Raw genomic sequence first — 16551 nt, 5'->3', positions numbered from 1 at the left:
TTATTATCAAATAGAAGATGGTCAAAATTTAAATAAAACTTGGCCTGAGCGACAGCATATTTATTTATGGGTCAATTTAATTTTATTTTAGAATACTCTTTGAGAAGTTGAAGTGTAGTAGTTCTAAATTCGCGTTTGTTACTATTTTCAAGTGCTGATTATCCAGAACAAATCAAATTATAAAACCTGGAGAGAGCTTCAGAAGGAGAAGCACACACAACGCAGAGAGACGTTTTCTCTGTCTAGACTGCTCAGATCACCCACTAATCTTCGTAAATATGTTAATATTCTTTCGCCTGGAGCTGCTTTGTATTGAAGCAAGTAGGTTTGGGAGATGCAAAGGAAAAATTATACAGATTTTCAGGGGGCGGTAGTGTGGAAGGGGGGTGGCTCCAGCTATTTGTATGTGTGGAATTTTGTGTGGGTCTTGGTGGTGTGGCTGGTTGTGGCCGGCTCCGGGGTTGGGAAGGGGTTTTGGGCCGGTTACAGGCGTGAAGGGAGGATTTACCATCGTTACTTACTTAAATCCCAGTTTTTAAATCCCAGTTGAGAGTTACAACCAAGTCCCTCCCGAGCCGGGAACATCCCTTGGAGGGCTCCAGGGGTGACGAGGTCCGAACGGCAGGAACCTGGGTAGAGACACCCTCTCCCGAGCGACCTGCCTGAACATTCCCAGCGCTCCCAGTACGGCAGCGGCGACTTGCGCCTCCCGCCCGTACTGGGAAGAACTGGGTATGCGCAAACCACTGGTAGAAACCGAAGCGGGGGGCTCTCCGCCGCTGCCTGGCTCTTCGCTCCGCGGGGAGGAAGGCTCCCCCTCATCACCCTCCCTTTCCCCTCATCCCGCCGTGGGCGCCCACCCGAGCCGTGAGCGTGGGGCGGCGGGGGAGATGTTGAGGGGTCTCGGCCGGCTCTTACCTCCCTCCCACGCCGCCACCCTCAAAGTTTGGCCCTGCGGGGAGCCCCGGGAGGGGTGCGCCCCCCCATCCCAGCGATGCTAGGCCTCTCCCCGGGGCCGGAGGGGTTAACGGGGAGCCGCAGCGGGGAGATGGCTCCGCCTCCCCGCTCAGCACCTGGCGCTCCACCGACGGTTGCCTCAGCAGTCGATTTCGGAGGGGATTGGCGGAAAATAAAAAAAAAAAAAAATAAAAAAAAAATAATAAAAAAAAAATAACCCACACCAAGAGAGAGGGAGGGGGGGAGGGAAAGAGAAATGTGACAACTGCCGGGGCTGGCGGCTGCCGCGGGGAGGCCTCCGCACCTGTGCCTGCCTCTCCGCCGCCCGGCGCAGTTGTGGGATCCGCCGAGCCCCGCCGCATCCTCCCGGGAGCCAGACCGCCGCGGCGCCCCCGGAGCCCAGCATGACTTCTTCGTTCAAGCTGGATTTCCTTCCGGAGATGATGGTCGACGGCCGCTTGCTGGTCTCTGACAGAATGTGAGTGGTGGCGGGGCTGCTGCCGAGTAAACCCCCCACCTCCCCCTTCCTTCCCTCCCTCCCTCCCTCCCTTCCTCCTCGGTACCCCCCGCCGCCGGGCGCGGGGCTTCGGCCGCCCCTCCGCGGCAGGAGAAGGGGGTCCCTCCCCGGCTCTGTTTTTCCCCCCCACCTCCTTCTCAAGTCACTTGGTGGTCTCCGTGCTGTGTGTCCCCCCCCCTCTCCCGAAACGGCGGCAGCCGGGTGTGTGGCGTTCCGGCGGGTCGGTGAAGGCGGAGGGGCGGCGGGGTGAGGGTGAGGGGAAGGGGGGGGGGGTGTCTACACGCTGCCCTTCCTCGGCAGAACAAAAATCCCCTTGCAAAACCTTCCTCAGTTTTCAAATGAAACGCTGAGCATCCGCCGGGAGTAAGACCAGGCAGAGAGCAGGGATTTTTTTTCTTTATTATTATTTTTTTTTCATCCTGTTCCCGATAGCTGCCTGGTACGGAGAGTGTTAATTAGGGTGAGGTGGTTGTTTTACGTGCGGTTGAACTGGGGATAAGATTTATCGGAAGGCGCTGAATGCTGGAATTTCAGAAAGAGAAGTATTCCCCTAGCCCATCTCTGCTCCATTAATCTCGATCTGAAAGTTTCTATTATCATCCTCTTGGGCATTGCCAATTGACAGGGATTTTCAGGTAACCTAAGCCTTTTATGAAAAAAATAAAAGCGAGAAACAAGGCAGTAGCCACTTGCTGAAAGCTCCGAGAGGCTGAGGGCTGTGCTGCGTTTTTACAGTATCCAAAACGTCTTTTATTTTGTTGCTTTTTCTTCTTTCATCGGGGTGACAAATGTGGTTTGAGTTACATTAGAATGAAGCGAGAGGCTTTGGCATTGACTCTGTACTGGAGCTATTCCGGTTGAGGCAGCGCTTAAGTTACAAGTGTAAATAAACCCGTGTGTGCAGCAGAGACTGTCACCTGCGATTTGCACAAATCAGGTTGCATACTGTGCCCCCATCTGAGACTATTCAGACTTTTATTACCTTCTTTACTGGCAAGCAAACTTTCTCCTAAGGCGGAGGGCTCTCCCTTGCACCAGCGATGCTCGGCGTGGAGATATTTGGGTGGTGGGCAGCTGAGATTTATAAAGTGTGTGGGAGAAGGGAGAGGGGCAGGGGGAGAAGCTACTTGGTGCCGATGACTTAAACTATTTTTACAGTCCTTGAAGGACAGCAAAGCGTTTGCATAAATGCTGCCCCGTGTCTCGGTTTCGCGATCTTAAATTCAAACAAGTTCTCTGCTGTGTTTTGTTTTTCCCATTGTAAGATCCCTGTTTTTATTGGCACGGGTCAGTTTTGGAAGAGGTGCTGTATTTCTCGCCTTTTGCATAAAAATGGCCCAGGTTTGACTATCAGGGTACAAAGTTGCAGCTGAGCATTGGTATCGCTTGCTTTGCAGCCCTCTGTAGGGACTTGCCACGGCCGAGCTTCCCCTCGTGTTCATCCTCTCAGCTTTGATTAGACTTTCTACCTGCTGTCCTTCCAGGCAGTCGGAAAAGATACTGCTAACAAACATCTCCAAGCTCAAAGGCACTATTAACTGTGGCTGACGATGCCCTGTTGTCACTTAGGCTTATATAACTTTATCTCCAACTTGCCCCTCGAGGGGGGAGTACCATGTCAAACTCTTCCTTCTGCCTTGCTATCTTTGTACTCCTCTTCTCTGGGAAGTGTCCGTAATATATTTTAACACAGCTTGAAACGCAGTCAGCGTTCATCAGACACAGATCTTAATGTGTGTCCAAAGAAACCAAAATTATTCTAGAGATACTCCAGCTTCTAAGCGGATCTCTAAATACGGAAGGTTAATAATGGAATTGTTAAATACGCACATCCTTGTAGGATTTGATGCTGGTTCTTCATATATTTGGGGGGGGAGGGGGGAAACTTTGTAATCTCTTGAAGAAAAAAAAGTTTACCTCCTGCATTGTCAGTGTTGTGATGTGCTTCCTTGTATTAACCAAGCTTTGCTTTGCTGCTGATCTAAGTAATTGTGAAGATGTATGTTTTCGAGGGATCGTGTGTCATGCATGCAAATTAATATTGAGCCTAAATTGCTATTAACTAAGGGAGCTTCTCCTAAAAAAAAAAAATAAATATTGAAACTAGATGCTGTCTGTGGAAGCTTTGCTACCCTGCCTTTCTAAAACTCTGTAATTTGCTATTTCAAAACATATTTATTTTGTCCTTCTAGCCAAGTGGTGACATAACATTTATTTGCAAGTCCCCAACTCTCTGGACTAATCAGCGCTGACGAGGATGCAGTTTGATTACGCGTAGGGGGTCACGGGCACGTATGCACCTTCCCCTTATACTGGCCCAGCCCAGCCGTGCAGCGAGCCGCCAGCAGCGTTCAGTGGGGTGGCACAGCGCGGCGCGGAGCCTGCTCCCAGTTACGACGCTGCACAAAACTTTTAACCTCGCCATCTGGTCGAGCCATTGAGTATAGCTCCGTCCAGTCTTTAGCATTCCTATTTTAGAGTGAGGCAATTAGCAAGACGTACATAAAAATATTTCACAATGAAAATTTGCAGAACTGGATTTTTTTTTTAATTTTTATTTTTTTATGTCGGTGGCATATCAGATGTTTTAGGAAAACAGCACCATACAGTATCGCTTCTGCTTCCGTTGTTTACACATTTAAAAGTTCTTTGTAAATGGATTTCTTTTCACTGTGATCCATTCTTTCAACAAGCAACCGAGAAGGAGAATTTTCAAGGAATAACTTTCAGTGCATACCTATTGTGAAAGTTAACTGCCAGCTTGATAATTGTCAAAGTTAAAGCACTCTTATCTCTGTGAGACTGTTAATTGCTCTTAAATGTTGCTTGCTTCCAAATTTTGCTGCTGTTGTTATCTAGCTAAATATAAGTGAAATAGAACATCAGCTACTTTGAGTATGACTATTTAGTTACTTAAACTGTATGCATGGCATGGGTGTACCTGGTTAGTAACTGAATGGCAATTTCAGTAATAAAAATTCATTAATGACATGGCATTGGAAAATAGGCCCTCGAGGATATGCAGCATGATTGTTCTTCAGGGCGGATGGCAAGTTGGATGCTTTAGCCCTCGTCAGTGCTTGCAAAGGGGCCACTTGGTTAGTGCTATGGTTACAGGACCAGAAATTGTTTGACTGATGTTCTGCGTAGCCCGTGTGTGCTAATTGTGTGGAAGAAGCAATTGTGAAGAGAAGATGTAAGTGGAAACTGTGTGTGGCTTTGGGCAGGGTAGGAGAGGGTTAATGGTTACTAAGTGCGGTTATAAAATGTGAGTTCAATGTAATTTGCTTAGTAATTTCACTGCCTTACATGTACATGCCAACTGGATGGTTGTAAAGTGGTTGCTTTGAGGATTAAATACTCACCGTAGTTACCCCCCACGTTGATTTCTGCAATACCACCAAAGATTTTTCTGTTCCATGATACACATTCCGCTGCCTGGGATTACCTTTAATGTAAATGAGTAATAGTGTGTGTTACTATCGAGACGAACTCAAAATTTAACTTTAATTTTTGATAGCTGTGTATGATGCCAATTAAATATGTGATGCTTAAAGCACCGCACATGCGATTGCATGGGTTCCATGGCAATTACGTGTAAAAGTATTTAGTCTTTGAATTGCTGCCTCTTCTTATCCAAGATGAGTCAAAATCGGATATATGTGTAATATGCTGATTAAAAAGGCAGTGAAGATCAGTTTTCAATACTCTTTGTTTGTTTGGATTTATTGCTTAATAAATAAGGGATGTCATCATTCACAGGCATTCTTGCACTTTACAAAACCAAAGCTGCCCTTTCTGCACTAAACCTGCAAAATAGGACTTTTTCCAGTGTAAAGTGGAGGTAATAAAAATAACTTTTTTTTTTTTTAAACTTCACCACAGGGAAAACTCAACGTGCTGCCAAAAATAATTTCTCAACTATTTTTTTTTTTTTTAAATATATGTAGAATATCAAATGATGAATTGCTAACTGCAAATTGATAGTTGGGTATCAGCTGTTTTTTAAGTCCATAGTCTCATCCTTATACTGGCATTTTGTTCTAACTTTGATTTAGTAATACCTTTATTTTAAATATTATGATTTGTTACTTGCATGACAGATTGCTTGGGCCACTACTGAGGGAAAGCAAAGCAAAAGAAGAAAATTCTTGACTCTTGACAGCTGCAGAAAGGAAAATAAATCTTTGGATGTTGATTAAGTAATATGATTTCATGGTGTCTTTCTCCCCATCATCTTTTCTAGTAGCTTCCTAGAACCCCATCCAGTATTTAACCTACGATAACTCTCAGCACATTAATATTTAAATATATCTTCCACTTCCTATGATGTGATCTCACAAGTTTTTAAGCCTCCCCCACATGTATTCATCATTCAAATTAATCATCAGTTATGATTGCTTTAAAAACTTTGATAACTCTAAATATTTCATTGGCATTTTCAGATGTTTGATATCTTATGAGCATTTTGACTATTCAAATTTCATAATTAATTCATAGATTAATATAAAAAATATTTGACCCAACTGGTATAGGAGAGAGGTGTACAAAATCTTTCAGATTTTAGAAGTTCCTGGAATGTAAAGAATACACTTTGGCAAGACATAACTGTCTAGAGAAAAGGTATTGTCTTACAGTTTAAGCATATAAAAATCTCTCCCCTTTTAAAGCGGAGAGGTGATTTTTATATTTTATTTTTTTATTTCTACAAACAGTGTTTCCTACAGTGTGTTTGTATAACTGTGAAGTATGTTGCATCTCCTGACACAGTTTCCTTTGATTAAAACAAACTTGTGGCAGGTCAAGGTTAACCAGAGGCTAAAGTCACAAAATAGAGAATACACGTAGGGAGTGAGGCTGAGCTTTCCTTCGCGAAGAAGTGGGAGAACAGGAAAAACCTTCATAGGTGCAAGAAAAATGCAGGAAACAAGAATGCCTATTTGGAAAATAAAAACTAATTAGAGCAATAAATGTAATGTTCTCGAGTAATTGTGAAATAATTATTCCCCTTTAGAATCATCATACTTTAATTGCTTTCCCCCCGCATTCCCGCATTCTGCATGCCTATGGAAAGGGAGAGAAGTGCTTGTGTTCCCTCCAGGATTTCATTTTTCATTTGCAGTAAGCTGCTGGCTTTATCGTAAAGGTTTTCAGAAATATGTTGCCTTAAACGCTGTTGTGTTCTTCCATATGGTGTTAAATAGAAAAGGTGAATGGCAGATGCTGAAGCTGTAAATTCACTCCTATCGTCCAGACAAAGCACCTTGAGATTTAGTTGTGCTGTTTATCCAGCCTCTGTATCACAGATTTATAATCAATCTCTCATTTTCATTGAGACTGTGTTACGTAAATAGGACACACTTCAGCAGAGTATTCTCTTTGCTCACAGCTTGATCCTTGAAAAATCATCTGACAATAGTTTAAAATTATAATATTAATAAAGAGGAGATCATCTGGCCTTCAAAATGACATCTGAAAGCAACTTCTGTTTTGTGTTAAATCTTAATTACTGTATTTAAATGAATGCCTAAATGAGCCAATTCACAAAGGAGTTGCCTACTGTACCAATAGTGCCTGTTTGGTGATTTTTTTTTTTAATATTTTTTTTTTCCTGTGGGTTTACACAAATATAAAAACTGGTTTATACTGAAGAGAACAGCTATGTTCTCTTGCCTCTTAGAACTCAGCTGAGGAAGACTGAGTATCTTGCATCTGGTCTCTGCCCCACGACAGCTTCTCCCTTGTCCTTCAAGTGGTGGCAATACTTGAAGCCAAGTTCAAAAGCAACGTTCCAGAGGAAAGATGGGTGGGAAGGACTCCGTGCTGGCCTCCTGAGTGTTATTTTGCGACTTTACCCATCACTTACTATCCGGGGCAGCATATTATCACAGCTGAGGGAAAGAGTCGTGGGAAAGAGTTATGGGGAGAGACTTAACACCGTGCCTGTAAATGCACCAGCCCTGCTGGAAGGGATGCGCCCGTGGTCCAGCTGTGCCCAGGTGACTCTGGAAAGGATGGGCTCGTGCCCGGCTCATCCCGCTCCCTGCTGCTATCTGGGATGCACTCATCCTCTGCAAAGGAATATGTAGGAAATTTATGTCCTTTCTTTCCCTGTCAGCCAATATGAGTTGAGCCACTTCAGGTTTCCCAGGAAAACAACAGCAACCTGAGTGTTTTGTTTTATGATTTTCATGTCCTTGTTAATTTCTTAAATTGTTCTGTGGATCTTACTCTGGGGTTTTAAAGTTTATGACTGTGGTTATTTCAGAGATGCAGTCATTGATCTTTCATGAAAATGACACTAGTGATCTGCTGATTTTTATTATTAGTAGTATTATTATTTTCCTTTTTCCATGTACATTAGCATCATAAAGCAAATATAGTCCTGACAGAAAGGCCTAACACTGACTGTCTCCCAGCAGTGGTGGTAATTCATTGCAACGCTAATTTACAACTTTTTTTGGTTTCTTTTCACTCAAATATACTGGACCCCAGACAACAGTGGAGTTGCTGTATGGGTAAGAGAGAGATGTCCAGGTTCACACCCCCTTTAGCTGGTGCGTGTAGCTGGATATCTCTACGATGGGAGGACAGACAGTTCCTTTTGAACCAGCTAAGACCCTTTCTGTCCCAGACTATACTGTGCTTTTTCTTGTGCTCTGTTCCTACATCCTATATCCTTTGAAGCAGTTCCAGTCTGATTGCAAGTCACAGCTGACAAGAGCTATCTTTTGTTTCATAACTCTGAATAATAATGAAGATCCTTCATCTTATTCCAAAGGCGTGACGCTGTCGTCTTGTTTAATATGCACGTGCTCTTCCCATTTCTTGCTTCCCTATAGCTTCACATCACTAACTTGCTCAGAGATGCAAAAAAAATAAAATAGAAAAAATACAGCTTGCTTGACCCACCACTTGTTGTGTCACTGACTCCAGAGCTCAGTGGCGCCTGGTCTGGTGGCAGCAACGGTGCCTGGTGTGAGATAAGTACACTTCATTTGCCTGAAACAGACCCAGGTAATTGAAAGTTATTAAGTTCTGGCAGAGGATAACTGTATTTGAAAATCTGTAAAATCAAGTGATCTATTCCTTTCTATTTAATTTTTTTTTTTTTCTTTTTTTGGCTCATTCAATTGCTTGGATCTGTCAGCCTTCACCTCCAATTCATTGCTAGTGAGAGAGACATCTGGCTATGCCCTTTATCAATAAACGCTTGGTTTTTTAAATATTTTACCACAGATGGATCGTAGAACAAGCATTATGAGTCTGAAACGTTGTCAAACACACTCTATGCCCAGTGGCTATCTCTTAGAGAAAACCCTGTTTGCTACCTGGCTTTCATACAAAACGCTGTAGAAATTGCACGTTAGATGGCTGCGGTTTTGCGTGATTTCACCCTGTGTTTTAGTAAACTTGATTCCCTTGTCATGTCTTTCAGGAGGAAAAAACAATCTAGCATTTTGTTTGCAATGTTCCTATATAAGCATATAGAAAAAGTTGATCGTTTCATTAGCCAGTAAATGAACTTTCAATTTTTTTTTTAATTCAGTGTAATTTCTTCTTCCAAAATCTTATTGCTTAGAAACCTTGTTTTTGTACTTTAGCTCCCTTATCCAAACTACTCTTATACCCTGCTGTCCAAAAAACAAAAGACAAGGGAGAGAGAAAAAAAGTTCAGGAAATTACAGTGACTGTTACTCTAAATACAAATTTTATTGTGAAAATTCCTAGTGCTTTTGGATTGTTTAGTCTTTAAAATTGATTTTTGAAAATATCCTGATTGGGGGCTGCTTCAGAGATTTTACCACACAACCATAAATGCCCAGTTAAGGGATGGCCACAGGTGGAGATGATCTCTCCAGAGAAAAAATTGCAAACGTTGTTCCCCTTGTCCTAATCTGACCCATGTAACGTAACTTCTTCCTTGAAGCACTGAAATTTTAGGATTGCAAGGTGAATGCTGGGTTTCTCTGGCAGGTTCAGAATTGCCAGCTCCTTCTGGAGATTGGTGTTGAGTGGGAGGGGACCAGGGGGAAGAGGAAGAAATAAAATTAGCATTTAATTTTGCAGGATGTCGAAATTAGATGACAAGTGAAGCAATTCTTAGAGAAAGAGAACGTCCCTGGACACGTAAAGCACTATTATCTGATATTTTATTACCAACTGTAGCCTGCAGTCCGTGTTCGAGCCAAACTTCCAATGGGTTTACAGCAGCTTGGCTTGAATGAGGAATGCATAATGCTGGGCTTTGCATCCCGTGCCAGGCTGTCTCGCTCTGAACTATGAATTGCAATCATATAAATGTTTTTTGTAGTCTATTTTTTTTTTTTTTTGGTCGCTCACTTCAGAGTGAACTTCAACATGGAAACAAGAGGCAACTAACTTTTCAGATACCATTCTACCTGGCTGGCCAAGTAGGATGCTATCTTGATGGTGGAGTGGAAGATAAATCAATTTTAATTTGGCATGTATTCTTTTGAGGGATCTTCACACATCTCAGGTTGGGGCAGGGGGTTTCTTTTGTTCTTGATGAACCTTTTCCCCTTTGCCAGAAAGGAGGATTCATCTTGATGCCTGAGGGCTCTCAGCTTTCACTGACATTCATCTCTATCGGTTGGCTGCAGAAGATAGAGTACAACTTCTCCACAGAGAGCAAGCTAACTTAAAAGGAAAAAACAGTAAATGCAGCAGCTTCGTAGCAGTACTCAGATGTAGTCAAAGAAAGCCCAACAGTATATTACAGATTTTTAAAACAATTGTGTTTGCCTGATTTCATTGTTGTTTAAGTGTAGCCTAGTATCTCACGTGCTAGACCACATTTATTTATCTTCAAGACAAGGCTGTGTAGAATAGGAAAACCTCAGAGTTTTAATATCTTCTAACCAAGGTCAACGCCTGTGCTGTTCCTGGGGTATTTCACTGGAATGGAACAAAGCTTTGTATGCTGTGTTATATATCGTAGAGCATAATGACTTTGAGGCAGATTCTGTGTATTTTTAAGCTTTCTTTTTCTGCAGTGGCCGTTACAGCATGGCCCTATAGGTGTTGTTGTACAGTTCCTAGCTGTCATTGTAAAGTAAAACGGAAGCAACTCTTCAACGTCCTATGCAAACCCTTCCTTTGAAACAACCACGCAGCAATTCATAGAGGAGTCAGATCTGTTTTCCAGCCGGAAATATTGTTTACAAGGCTTAGTTTGGCCCAAGCAGCCTTCAACAGCACTGGCTGATCCCTGTGTTTTCTAACTATTATTCCAGACTTCTTTAGGTCATTTCTTCTTCCCCCTGAGTGTACAGTTTATCGGATTTGGGAAGAGGTCCTGCAGCAGCAGCATTGTTGCCTGAGTATCTTTGTCAAGGAACAGCAGGCTACTTATAGCAAGAGATACACGCCGGGATTCAGAAAGGAACAATTTTCAGCTTGCTAAGATGCCTGTATTGCTACCTGGAAGCTCTGCAGGAGCTAGAGACTTTTTGGCTGTTTCTGTGCCTCTTTGCTCCCTCTGTCCTCACCTCCACATCAGGGGATACTTAGACTTCTTTACTTTGCTGGCCTGCAGAGGATTTGAAGGTCTCTGAGCTTCCCCGGGCTCTCAGTTTCTGCTCAAGTGGGAAGGGAAATGGAGAGGACTGCTGCTGACTTTGGCCAGTCGGGTCTCGGATTTTCCTGTTCAGTTTGAAGCCACAGATACAGAGTGAATTTGGAGTTGAGATGCCAGGCCCCTGGGTAAGATGAATATTGTGGAAGGGAGATGTGCAGAAGAAAATGGGGGGAGAAAGGTGTGTATTTAGGCAGACTTTCATAAAAGATGCAAATTCAGGATTACTTAGCAGAGACAATAATAATTTAAAATTAATGTTATATTTAAAAAGTGGAGCGTCATTTGTGTTAACAGGAACAAAGATTGTATTTTTAAGCCCAGAAAAGCCTCAAATCCCAGAAAATGCAAAATTGCTGCTGATAATTTCTGAATGCAAACCTGGAAGGCTTTGTGGAAACTTAGAAGGAAATAAATCAACTTCCTTCTCCTTCCCCAAAACTCTTTGGGCAAAAAAAATCTGTAAATATTTAACAGCAAATAATCACATTGCCAAGAACCAGCAAACAAAGCCCTTTTATCCAATCCTATAATATGCTGTAAATAATGAAAACCCTCATAGATCTAGCTGAAAAACCTTTTTTTTTTTCCATCAGTGAAGAAGCTTAGCATCTAGTACTTTAAAAATCCATTAACAAAGCTAAAACTTTTTTTTCCAGTCTCTTACCGCTTCGTGTCATATTTTTCTCTGTCCTTGACATATGCAATTTGCCCTGCTCATGTCTGTTTAAAATGCTGGGAGCCTGCAGCATGCTCTGCTCCATGTTAACATGCCTGGAAGAACCTTCTCCCATGTCCTACCTTGCCGTGTAGGATCTACCCTGCTGTGCTATCTCCACTTCGCCACCACTGAAAGGTCTCTTTGATTGCTGGGTCATCCCCTTATCCTATGTTTAGACAACTCTGTGATTCCTCCTCAGCTTATCTGGTGGAAGAAGTTCCTATAAATATCTGCAAAACACGTAGTTTATGTTCCTCCATCTTTGATAAGATGGGCAAGAGAAACCTATTGATCTTGGAGAACCAACTATAATTTAGATCTGAACTGCTTAATGATTTTATATTCTTACTATCTAGCTTGTGTCTTGAAAGTTCCTGGAAGTCTGACCATCCTTTTTTTGGTCTGTGCTCGCTGACCCAGCATATTGGAATTATCAGCCCTGCCTGTGATTTTTCTAGGTCTTCTGGGAATCTGTTGTTTAATAAATATGTTGACTAACAAAATATGGTAGGTTTTCTTGTGGTTTTTTGTAGTGGATGTTTTATTAGGTAGCTCTGTTTTTTTTAAACAGCCTCATACAACAGTTGTGAACCAAATACAATACTATCATGTTGTTTTGTGGTTCGTTTTTTTTTCCACAACCACAAGTTGCCCTACTTACCCAATGCAAATCACTGTGGATCTACGTAATATGCCTTTCTCAAGGGCATCTGTTAATTCCACGTGATAAGCTGGGAGTTTCAGCTAGGAATGTTGAGTATTGAAAGAAGACCTGGTTAAACTCAGTAGGACTTAAATTTAATCAAATATTAAGCAATTCTCCCACACTGTAGCTTTGACAGACTTTGTGTCTGAGCAGTTGCTTCAATGTTGACATGTTTAGGTGAAATTTTTATCATTAAGGGGAATGGTATTCCCCTATACAGTAAGTATATGCAGCTGCAAGTTGGATGATGCAGCAGGAAAATAGATACAGGCTTCAGCACAATATAGTCCTTTCTTTAAACGCTTGACTCTATACACACTGAAACTGGTGGTGAAGTTCAACTAACATGAGTGGTTTAGAATCAGCTTGGAGATTCCAATTCCAGAAAGACTGGTTTTTCTGAATAAATTAAGGGCTGAATCCAAGGCTTGTTGAGTCAATGGGCAGACTCCCTTTGATTTCAAAGCGCTCTGTATCTGTGATCCAAATGCACCGCGAACAAATAAAAACAAAGAATTTATGTTGATTGGACATATTCAGTGTGACAAGAGCTTAAGTCTGATTCTCCTCTTTGCTTATGAAACACAACTGTGTGCTTCTCCCCGGGGTTGCTGGAAGATGAGTATTTTGGTAGCTGCATGCTAGGACTCCCAATTAGTGTAAGCGCTGGCTCCTGCTCCTAGTGCTGAGAATCACAATGCTCTGTGAATGGAGAGGAAGTTATGGTTGATAACAACATATTTTTGGGGTTATACTGATTTACCTTCAGGGTTTTAAGGCATTCATTTTACCTTTTTTTGTTTGTTTGTTTGTTTTCTTCCTTTTAAAAAGAAGTCATCGCGATCTTTTATGGCAGTAAGTTTAATGGCATCACAAGACTTGCAGTTAAATTGTGGTCTTTAGCGAGATGAGGTTCTCTGCTTGCTGACCGCCCTCTGTTCTCATCTCTTTGTGCTGTTTGGGGAATATTTCGTGGCATCAAGCTCTGGGTCTGCCTGCCCCTCACGCCTAATTGCCTGTGAGATTTTGGGAAGCTGTGTAGGTTCTTTGTTCTGACGTGCAAACATGCATCCTCTTCTGTGTGAAGCGCTGTTTTCTTTAGAAAGCAGGTTAATTTTGTTAGTCAAGGAGCTCAATGCACTCCAAGGGATGGATATGTTCAAAGTTGCACCAAAGCAGCGTCAAGATCACTTATGCCTGAGGCTGATTCTGGTTTACTACTGAGGCAGACGAGTAGTTACACTGAATATAGAAGTAAAAACCACTTTTACATAGGATATGACTAGCTTATATGAAGCGGAACTCCTCTGATGTGGATTTCATTTTTAATATCAGATACATGCATTTTGTTTTACCCTAAAATAATTTACTCTGGGTGGATCTTCTGACCAAATCAAATGCTTGATTTCTCTTCCTGAAATTGATGACCATGTTATCTTTGAAGCAGCCTTCAGTCTTACTTCTAAACCGAACCTGGTTAGTTTGTCTCGATGTGACTTCCCCTCTTGAGACATCAATAGCTTTTCACCTGCTATCTTTTTGGGTTGAACTTGATTTACTTTTGCAGCTGCAAAATGCATGGTCATTTGAACAATGTGTGCTGATATATCTCTATATTTTTAGTTACTGTATTCTAAATTCTTTATAGACATCAGACTTTCAAAGTAACTCTGATAAATCTTTATTCTGGTTTATGTAGGTTCCCCTATGCAAAGAGTAGAATAATAGAAAAAGTAAAAGCAGAATGTATGTATGGGTTAGTATAAACCACAATCCTTTTCATAGTGAACGTTAGCTTGTTGAAATGCCTCCACTCTTGGCAGAAGACAAGCTTCGTAACCTAAGAGGATGTGATTTGAGTGGAGTTTTCATGCCCCATGTGCTCATTGTGTTCTTGCCACTGATGCAAACATTATCTATAATTACATTTTCAAGAGACTGAAAATTGCAGTCTTTGTGGAACAAAAATGCAGCTGAAGAATGGAATGTATATCCTCTCCACCCTCATTAAAAGGCTTATAAAAATCAAACTATAAGGCCCAGTACCGTAGCTTTCAGATACAGGAAACCGGCACCATTAGCCTGTGTTAGAGTATTTTTCACTGAAAATTATGGCCTTTTGATGATCAAGCTAGTGCTGTTATTTCCAATAGTTTGCACTTGAAACTCGTAGAACTAAAATTTGTAATTTAGATCAGTATAAATAAAGTTGGAGTAATTACTCTGTTTGCTTATTTATAATATTATTTTCATGGATTTGAGATTTTATTCCCAATTGGTGGTAATGTCAAAGATTTATTACACAGGTCATAACATGGGTGTTGAAACTTCCTACCACACCATGCTGTGGAACAGCCATGTTTTTCAGGAGGAAAACAATAGTACTGAAAATGCTGATTTTTATGATGTTCTCCTGGACACCAAGGGCTTTTAGTGTTGCAGCTCGAACTCTGCACATCTAACTAAAGCACCTCTTCCCCACAGCAAAATCTTACCGTTTTCCGTTCCAGTGGCTGAAGTACCAGAAGTAGAGAGGAGAGAGGTATCCTTGACTTCCTAATTGTGTAAAACAAGCACTGGAAACTTAGACAAAAACTCCTAGATGGAGACAGCTAATCCTGAACTTTTCTAGTATGCTTTTTAGAGTAGAAATTCATAGAATCACAGTATATCAATCACCTGTTCATACCACCCAGGCGTTCTTTTTCCTCTCATGAGCTTTAGGTTTAAGTGTTGGCTTTTTTCCCCCCAATAAGTGGGGCATTTGAGTTCTCTTGGAAAGTGGAATTTGACTCTCTAGGGATGAGCCCAGGGAGATAAATGCATTTGAGAAAAGCACGTGCAGTTATCGGTTCTGTGATTTACTGCATTGAGGAGTGTGGGTAGAGGTGTTGAATGAGCACATGAATGCTAATAAATAAATGAGGGATGGTCCTGAATGCCTATACATCCATGAGCAATTAGTAAGCGCGTGCATGTAGGTCAGTGAATTTATTGCTAGAAGCACAAATAGTCTGGACTAAAATCAGTGTGTGTCCACCACTTTCCTTTCAGTCTGGCTGTTCTTTTTAATTCTAAAGAAAGTGATAACTTGGATGATCTTCATAGCTCTTGGTAGGTTCACAGTTATTTTTAAAAGCAATTTTAAAAATAATTTAAATGAAATAATATGAATCTTAGTACATATCTGTTTATGACCATCTAGCTTTCTGTAGAAGGGGCTCTGGGCAACTTCATATTGCAGCCAGGTGACAATAAGGGCAATTAGATCCACGTGCTTTATGCAGTTGCTGCCCAAGTTGGTAATTCTGCCTCCAAATTCTGCTGCCTGATTGCTGCAAGTTATGCACAGGAACACCACGGTGATTGAGTGCTGGAGTTCCCAGGACGGCATCTATTCTTAGTGGTCCAGCAAAACTTATTAAGAAAAGTAATTAGAACAAAGCTCAAGTACATTAGCCTCTTTAATGCTCCTGAATTCTCAGAGCTATCTTCAACATTGGCAAAGGCTGTGTTTCCAGTAGAGAAATTGAAGCAACTTTCTTTGCTGAAGTTAAACCCACTTTGGTTTTTAGCATCGTGATGGGAGTTTCTTCTTACATAATAGTATCAGGACCCAGACAGATAAAAGGGCAGTGATATGTCAACTAGTGAAAATAACCCACCTTTGATTTTATTTTTATGGTTAATTTCTATTGAGATGCAAGGTTCTGTGCTTCTGCCTGCCGCTTATGCGTGATGTTCTTCTGTGCCGTGTCACCTTACACCTTTCTGTCAGCTCCTGAGGCCCGAGAACTGTAACATGGCTATATAGCTAACTTTTTCCCTTTCAAGAATCTCTTTTTTTTTTTCTTCCTCATCGGTTAACTCTGGTAAGCTAGAAATGTATTTTCTTTCTCTGCTTGCAACATCACCCGCCATTACGTTTGCTCAACAAATCATCTCCACCATCCTCCTGAATATTTGTTTCTCCATTGGAATCCAAAAAGCAGACTCAAGCCTATTCAGTCTTGTCTGGTGAATCAAAGCTATGTTTCCGTAGGCCTTCAGGA

At 41.8% G+C, this 16551-nt stretch overlaps 1 protein-coding gene across 1 annotated transcript in view; it reads left to right on the top strand.

The window, feature by feature from the left end:
- The first annotated feature begins 1361 nt into the window (after positions 1-1361).
- Positions 1362-16551, top strand: part of CELF2 (CUGBP Elav-like family member 2) — a 244805-nt gene continuing 229615 nt past the window's right edge. The window contains exon 1 of the mRNA XM_074144550.1: positions 1362-1435. Within this exon, the coding sequence (XP_074000651.1) occupies positions 1362-1435 (74 nt within the window). The remainder of the gene's footprint in view (positions 1436-16551) is intronic.

Source organism: Numenius arquata, chromosome 2 (genome assembly GCF_964106895.1).
Source record: "Numenius arquata chromosome 2, bNumArq3.hap1.1, whole genome shotgun sequence".
Taxonomy (NCBI): Eukaryota; Metazoa; Chordata; class Aves; order Charadriiformes; family Scolopacidae; genus Numenius; species Numenius arquata.
This window is presented reverse-complemented; position numbering and strand designations above follow the sequence as displayed.